Here is an 8,561-nt window from a genome sequence, read left to right as displayed (position 1 = left end):
GGAGGATCCCCCTGCCTGCTGCAAGCACAGCAGGTAAAAATAAATAAATAAACTGACATTGCCATGCCATTTTAATTGCCGCCGGCTCACACTGTTTTCAGCACAAGTGTGAGGGCAGGGGGCGGGGCTACTTTCTGCTAAAACAGCATGAGAGTAGCTCCAGGATTGGCTGGATTCACGTCCACTAGGCAATAAGGACGATTTTTCCTTCCCTGCTTGTAGTCACCAGGATCCCGCCAGAGACACAGGTGGGACACAGCATTTATGATGAGTTTTGGGGCACCGTGCCTCATCACATTTTCAAGATTCCAGCCACCACTGAGTAAATGCCTTACATGGGACTCTGCATCAGAGAACTCCACCCGCTCTGATACCCTCGTGGGTCATGTTTGCGCTATATAAAACTTTATAAATAAATAAATAAATACATAATTAAACACCCCTACAGGACTACCAGCCCCAGGGCAAAAAACTTAGGGGCATATGTACAAGCCCCTATCGCCACAGGAGCGTCACTTTTTCCAACGTTCCTGTGGCGATAGGAGCTACACCTTATTTACAAGGCAGAGATAAACCATTTGACGTGGCTTAACAGTGCCTTGTAAAGAAGGCCCCCTTTCCTGCTATGGTTAGCGTGAATGGGGTGGGCAGTGGGTTTTGCGGTGGGCGTTCCACTGCAACACCCATTGATTTTGATGCTGCCCCCTATTTACAAGGGTGGCGTAAATAAGAGGCTGCACCAAAATTAAGACCAGGGAAAACCTGGTGAAACCAGGAGAAATGCTTTATTTATCATCTTTTTTCTTCTCCATGTGTGCTGCACATAAACAATCTTTAAAATAAAAAGACATTTTGTAACTTCCATGTGTGCTGCATTGAGCTGCACACATAAAAATTACAAAACGGCAATAAAAGATAGTTTATGTGCAGGAAGAAACACCATCCTACATATAAACAATCTTCCCCTGCATGCAGACACCCTTGGACTGTGGTGCAAGGGTGCTTGCATTGGCGCTAACTGCTAAACTTAGCGCCAGCGCAGGGGGAAACACAAGGCTGTACCATATTCTTGTAAATATAGTGCAGCCTTGAGATTCTGAAGTGGTGGAGTGAGGCGTTAAGCCATGACGGGGAATGCCTCACTCCACCACTTCTTTGCACATATGGCCCTTAGAGTCTGCGATGGCCCAACACACGCTCTCTGGGAGGCAGAGCAGTGATGCGGGTGATGCTGTTTGGGCAAGTCTAGGGTTGCCGCCCAACCGGTTTTCTACCAGCGCCACCAGTACTTTGATAACCCGACACGTACGAAAATAAGAAAAATCACCTAAACCCAATATTTTTAGCCTTTGTCTGTGCATACTTCAAACAACCAATATAAACAGAATGCACTTTTAACCCCTTCAGCGCTGATGACAAAGCCAGCTCGTCATGGGCGTTACCTGCGCTACGCGCATGACGAGCTGGCTTTGTCACGTAACGCGGGTTTTTCAAATTTCAGCGCACAGCGGGAAAACCCGCTAGCACGGTAGAGGTTAAATGTGTTATAGAGCTGTGTTAATGACTCTTGACTAATAATAAAAGTGAACAAAATGCAAAAAAAATGCTACAAATGCATACATACCATACTGTTGACAATTCCATTTAGTACCATGTCCCAGCCTTTGCAGAATCTGTAAACAAGAACAAACAGCCAGTATTTTTCTCTTGGAAAGGTGGTCATCCCTAGCCCCATCAGCAGCAGGCAGTGTCCATGGAAGATGCTGTCAAGTCCAGCTCTGTCCAATAGGGACGCGGATGCAGACCCTGCAGCAACATCTCTTCTCGATGGCCCTGTTGGAGCAGGACCACTCTTGACTAGTGGCTTTGGCTCTGTCTGGCATCCGGTGATGTCACTCCCAATACAGTGACGTCCTTCCGGTTCTGGTTTGGGAGGGGATGTACGGAGGCCCTCCTGTTCTTCTCTGTGGGGAGAGTTGTGGCAGGCTGATGGTTTACTCATGCTGGTTGAAGGGGAGTGGTGGTCGTGCCTGCAGAATGGGACATACTAGTGTGAGGTCCCCCCATGTGGTACAGGCCCCCTTTCCAACCAACATGAGGAAGAGTGCTGGCTTCCTGAAGCAGGGGTGGGCTCCAGGCCATGATGTCATCGGTGGTCCACTGCTCTTTGCCAGTTTCACCAAAGCAAGGCTACAAGCTGGGGTTCAGCTGCCCTGATACCCGTCAAGTGTTGTGGTCATGGACTACCAACAACACAGACAGAACTGGCAGTAACTGGAGTGAGGGCATGTCGCCTGACCAGCTTTGAGGGATGGGTCTGTGTAAATGTAGGGACAGCCATGTAGCAGAAGGGGCTGCACTGTGGCGCGCCCTCAGGACACTACAAATACGTCACTTATTTTAGAGAGTGGCATACCTACTACTTCCACCAAAGGATTATTGTATACAATTGCCAAAGTATATTGTAAAGTGGTGTACAAGTGGTGTGTGGTTTTATTAATGTAAATTTATGAACCACGCCTCTCATGTGTCACATCCAGTCCCCAGTAACAACTGATAATATTTCTTTCAAACCCTGATGTGAACCAGTCATTGATCTTCCACTGCGCTGGGCAACAATTCAGTCTCAGTACCTTACTGAGAGGCATGTCGTGTCTTCAAACTACAAAGAACAGAGGAAGGAAGTGGTTAATTGAATCTTTAGATAAACCTGCCTATGAGACATACAGCAAACCACCGCTGCTCAGATAGAAACTTGCAACTCAAACCACGGATGAGACAGCAACGGTGTGAAATGGCGCTGAGAACGTACTCTGTGGCCATGGTTTGCACAGTGGTCACCGGTTGCTGGACTGTCGTGTCAGGCACGGCCATTGCCACGTGCGACATCTACCAGTGGGACCAGCTGGGGTCCCCAGGAGTGTTAGCCCCGACCTGCTTTGGCTTCCCCTTGGAAGGGTTCAGGGTCTTCAGCAAATGCCGCACAGTGATGAACATGGAGGTGGATCTAAGAGAGGTTCCAGTGGACGTGGACATCCTCTGCCTGGTGTTACACGTAACAACCGTCCCCACAGACTTCTTCTCCAGGTATCAGAACCTGACCCGGCTCTATCTGTATGGATCATTTCATGTTTCTGCAAGAGCCTTCAATGGTGCTGCCAACCTGAGACACCTGGGAATTAAAGGAGATCACACTATTCACACTCCAACCATGAACATAGATGATCAGGGGTTTGGCGGATTGGAGAATCTAACACACTTGGATCTCAGAAATGTGAAAATTGATGCAGTTTTTCCAAAAAATCTTTTTAAACCATTATATAGAATACAAGTGATAGCTTTATCTGAGAATGAGGTTAGTAGGCTGTACAGACTGACCACTATGCTTCAGTCCCTGGATTCTCTAAGGACCCTGGAAATCAAGAGGAATGGTATTGTTGCAGCTCGGAAGGAGGACTGCATTGAGACAAACAACATCACGAAGAGCACAATTTTCTTTCCAAGGATTACCAGCCTCGATTTGTCAAGCAATGATCTACAAAGTGTGGAGGAAAATGCATTTTGCAACTTCCCTCATCTTACTGTCCTCAAGGTAGATGCAACTTTTTTCAAGGTCATCGAGCTTCTCAGGTCTGGAATAAAGAGCATTGAAATGCTGTCCCTAAATGCCATGAAAAATCAGGACTATCTGAAGATTAAAGATGTCTGCACTGTGGTTTCTCGGCTGGGGGTCAGAAACTTGACAGTCACTCAAAACTTTATTTCAGGTCTGCCCGCTGAGACCTTTGAAGGATGCTCCATGCTGTTGTCTCTCAACATGTCCGGCAACCTCCTTAGAGCTTTCACGAATGATATGGCAAAGAAACTGCTGAACCTGAGGTCACTCGTTCTCTCTGTAAACAAGATAAAAAACCTTGACCTTTGCACACCCATGACCCCCACTGTTCTGGCCAACCTCACACACTTGGATCTGTCTTTCAACTACATCACCAATATTGGCTCCGGGCGTCTCCTCTGCCTGACTAATCTGGAGACACTGGATCTCAGTAGTAATTACCTTGTGTCCCTGGAAAAGGAGGCCTTTGTTGGTCTCATCAGGCTGCAATCTCTGCTGCTGGACTACAATAAACTCTTTCTGCTTGAGAACTTCTATTTTGATCACTTGAGTAGTGTCAGGGTGCTGGGCCTCAGGGGCAACATACTCAAGAATGACAATAACTCCCTGATTGCGCTGAACCAGCTTCAGAAGCTATCCATTGCATTTGAAACACACGGGAATTTTCAAATCAAACAGAAAGAACTGACTACTCTCACCTTGGAAGCAAAGTCTACAATAACTCTGAATTGCACAAATGACTGCAGCTCACTTGAAGTCCTTAACATTAGTGCTCCAGTGATTTATATTCGCTCGTGCAAGGATTTGCCCTTCAAATTTGTGAAAGAACTTCACCTACGAGAAAACCACATACTAGAATGTTTACCACTTTGGATCACAGAGACTAAAGGCTTGGGGCTCCTGTCTTTTACTAAAGTTGAATATTTGTACTACAGTTCATCTGCATATATGCCTATCTATAAATCCTTGAGCCCCTTGAATAACAGCCTGCCGCATCTTCACAATTTACGTCATCTCCATCTAATAAACCTAAAGTTGGACATAAAGAGGAGTTTCCTAACTCCTGAGCAGCTGTTCTGGAACCTGACACACCTTAGAACCCTGATACTGGAGGATTCTGGGATAGAGGACTTTACGGCCACCATGTTTAGAGACCTTGTCTCTCTGGAACTACTAATCTTGAAGTCCCAGCCTGTGAAAACCCTACAGGAAGGACTGCTCGACCACATGGAAAGTTTGCGCTACATCTACCTGAAGGATGTACCCCTGGATTGTTTATGTGAACAAGCCTGGATCAGAGGATGGGTGACTACCCATCCCCAAATGAAAGTGCCACAGCTGAGATTTCAGACATGTTCTATTGGGCACCAGGATCTTAATTTCCTGAATTTCTTGGAGAAAGACTGCAGCTTGCTGATAGGATACCATCTCTTCATTGGGACTTTCTCCTTCAACATGTTGTTCCTGATCACGGTCCTGCTGTATCACAAGTTGCGCTGGTACCTCCTGTATCTCTTCTACATGCTATGGACCTGGTGGAACTATCGTGGGAGACGTGACAGAATGACCAAATATGACTTTGATGCCTTTGTCTCTTACAGCAGCTACGATGAGGCTTGGGTAGTCCACGAGCTCCTTCCCAACTTGAATAACACCACGGACAGCACTTGTAGGAGCCGATGTGTGGTGTCTGGTCAGCCACCATTACCTGCCCAGCCACTGCTGCTCCTTGGAAGTGTGGATGGCCACATACCAGCTTCTGGCAGAGAGGAAGGATTCCTTGGTGATGGTGTTCCTGGCAAAAGTGTCCACGAGGATCCTCTACCGCTACCACCAACTGGCCAAGCTGGTGAAGAAGAAAACCTTCCTGGAGTGGGAGAAGTACTTGGCCCAGCAGCCTCTGTTAAGGGCCTGATTGCCCAAAGCCATTAGAGGGAGTGGAGCTGAGCAATATCTTCGGGAAATGGATGTGGTTTCTTGAATGTCATGGTGTTTTGCATTGTCTTCTTTGGTTAAGGATGGGTGTCATGGGATGGAGTATTGTATTAAGGTTGGGTCTGCTTTGGATGTAGATGTGGTGTTTTTCGATATTGGCAGGGTGTGTTGGCATTATCTCCTTGGGATATGGATGTGGTGCCTTTGAAAGGCGTCATGATGTTTCAAATAAGCTTCTGTGGTTAAGGGTGCAGTGTCATGGGAAGAAATGTTGCATTACGTTATTTCTGCTTTCGTTTTTGATGTGCTGTTTTGGGATGTGGTTTGTGCGTGGTGGTATTATCTCCTAGGGATATTGACGTGGTGCCCCGGCATGTGGGTGCAGCTCTTTGCTTTACATTCTCTGGATCTGGATGTGGTCTCTTGAGAAGTAGGTAGGGTAATTTGCCATTTTCTTCCTGGGCCATAGGTTTAGTGTCTTTGTGTGATGTTATGGAATTTTCTTCTTAGGATGTGTATGTTTAAGTTGAGGTCATTTTCTTGTGTAAAAAGTAAGATATCTTGAGACGTATGCATTATGTTGCATCGTTATTGGTGGGGTAGTGTTTTGATGTGGGTGTTGTGGAATTAAATGACTTTATAATGCATATTTTGGTGTCACGGGATGCAGGCATATTATTGCATTATATTCTGTGTTATTGGAGGGGGAAATCTTGGGATGTGGTGTTCTTGCATCATTCATTCCTTGCTGTATGTACATTGAAGCTTGGATGGTTGGTGTTACAGATGTTTTGTCTTGAGATGTGGGCATAGTGTTTTGCAATTGGCTTCTTGGGATTTGGAACTAGTGTCTTGAAACACAGTTGGAGTTGTGTTATAATCTTCCTGGAGTGTGACCAAAGTTCTGGGGATGTGGACCACTGTTTAACATCACAAGACTCCTTAGCATCACAATGGTATGTTATGTTATGTGTATATGTGTAGCGCACAACTCACCCGGGGTTATTCTGGTGCTGAAGCAGGAGCTGTATGGACCAAGGCTGGGCCGGGCTTGGTGAAGAGCCAGGTCTTCAATTTCTTGCCGAATTCAAGAATCAAAGAGACAGCTTTGATGTGCAGGGGATGGAGAAAGTGGCTGTGGTGGAGAATATCATGGAGACACATTTGGAGGGGGCTTGGGTGTCATTGGAACTGGAAGCTCTTTTGCATGTCTCTATGTTTCTCTCCTTTGCCTGTGTCTCTCTTGCTCTGGGTGTCCCTTTCTTAGTCTCCAGCTGTCCTCCACTTGGATGGAGTGGTGGCTGGCCAGTGTCCCTGCCCACACTTCCTCTGTGCTCACGTGGACGCTTTGGGTTAGCTGGGTCCAGTGGGAGGAAGAGGTGAGGCTGTGAGGGATAATTTTTCATTATTATACATTTTATTGAACACAGCTCAAACCTACAAAGGCTTCCTGGTGCTAAAAGGAAAAACTGCAATTGAATGTGTCAAATAAAGATGGGCAGAACGTAAAATAAATAAATGCTATAGAGTATAACGTTTTTTACAGCTTTCTTAAGAAACAGAAGATCATCCATTGCAAAGAAAGTGGGACCCATTCCAGAGGGGAGTCGCCTGAGTGCTCCTCCACTGACTCTAGTCTTTGATTTCAGTTACACTGAGTATGTTGGTATTAGCAGAGCGCAAGTAGCACATAGGACAGTAACACGCAGGTGTCTGCTGTAGGGAGCGCAGGCCGTTCTGATGGATATCCATGTGAACAATACATAAGGATTTAAAAGTCTTTTTATTCCAAGGCAATCAATGAAGAGATTCCAGCGCTTCAGAAGCAGATGACTAGGTCACTTGATCACGTGGTCCAATCACCGCGTATTCTATTGCTGATCCAGCATGTGAATGGACGTCAACCAATAAAGAGGGCTGACCCAAAGCAACCAATGACTGCTCTCTGTATATGTTTTACTGTTCATAACATGAGCTCTAGCAGATACCTGTCTCTAGATAGACCTAAAAATGACTGCATTGAAAAGAGCCTTCTTGGCTCTCCCTTTTAACAGGGAAATGTAGAAAAAAGGAATGCTGTCCACAGAGAAGAGCTGGACAAATATCATTGCAAGATCAATGCCAGGCGGCTTTCTTAGCTGAAACAATAGCAATGGGGCAAGTCTCCTTTTAAGTTCTACCAGAAAATTTCATTCACTTCTAATAATGAAAGTAGAAGTTGTTCTGGTAGGAAATTCTAGAAGGTCAAGAGGAAGAGCCCTTATGTAAACTAAAAAGAGCAAGGGTGTCTGGGATCTAAGATAAGTATCGGGCTCACACAGAGGAGTGAGGGCAACAGAGTAATACAAGGCAAGCCGATCCGCTCTAGCACTGTCAGAGCAGCACCCCTCCAAGGGCTTCTTCTCTCACCCACACATGCAGGGTGCCAGTATGCCAGGGATCTGAGCCATGATCCAAAAAGGGCTTGTCTGCCTTTGAGAGCCAGTGGTTGCTTGAGAGCGGATAGGGACGTGAACCCCGCTCCAATTTTTTTGCCTCCTTCAGCCTAGAAGTAAAGGAAACCTGCTCCTTTTCCAAAGATTCTGCAGTTTCTGATCAGGTTGCTGCCCACTTCACGCCATGGCCACAGTAAAGAACTTGAGGCCCAGAATGGCTTGAATTCGAAGTATGCAGCAGCCACAGGCCCACGGAAGGAAGGAATCAATTATTCAGTCAGGGAATTGTATGTGCGCTACTCACCCTTGAGAGTCTCAAGTCGTTGGGAGGGGGGGGGGGGCGCAGATCTGTTTAGCCTAAGAGCCAGGTCTTAAGGGTCTTCCTGAAGGTGTTCAGGGAGGGGGAACGTCTGATGGGCTTCTGTGGGAGGATTTAAAACGTTATGAAACTCGACCCGACCAGAGGCTGGAGAATGTTGACCCAAAGTCCCAGTATATTTAGATTACTTTTAATTTTCTTTGATTTTATTTTAAACCTGGCAGACAGCTAAAGCTCAACCAATTGAGGACACACA

The 8,561-nt window shown here is 46.3% G+C and overlaps 1 protein-coding gene across 1 annotated transcript; it reads left to right on the top strand.

Moving 5' to 3' along the window:
* The first annotated feature begins 2,794 nt into the window (after nt 1-2,794).
* LOC144752374 (uncharacterized) lies at nt 2,795-5,597 on the top strand. The gene is given in 2 exon segments (XM_078640310.1): nt 2,795-5,301; nt 5,303-5,597. Coding segments are annotated over 2 exon segments (2,802 nt in total).
* The last annotated feature ends 2,964 nt before the right edge of the window (nt 5,598-8,561 follow it).

The sequence above is a fragment of the Lissotriton helveticus genome, chromosome 5_1 (genome assembly GCF_964261635.1).
Source record: "Lissotriton helveticus chromosome 5_1, aLisHel1.1, whole genome shotgun sequence".
Taxonomy (NCBI): domain Eukaryota; kingdom Metazoa; phylum Chordata; class Amphibia; order Caudata; family Salamandridae; genus Lissotriton; species Lissotriton helveticus.
The sequence above is the reverse complement of the archived record's forward strand: the minus strand, read 5'-3'. Positions and strand labels throughout refer to the sequence as shown.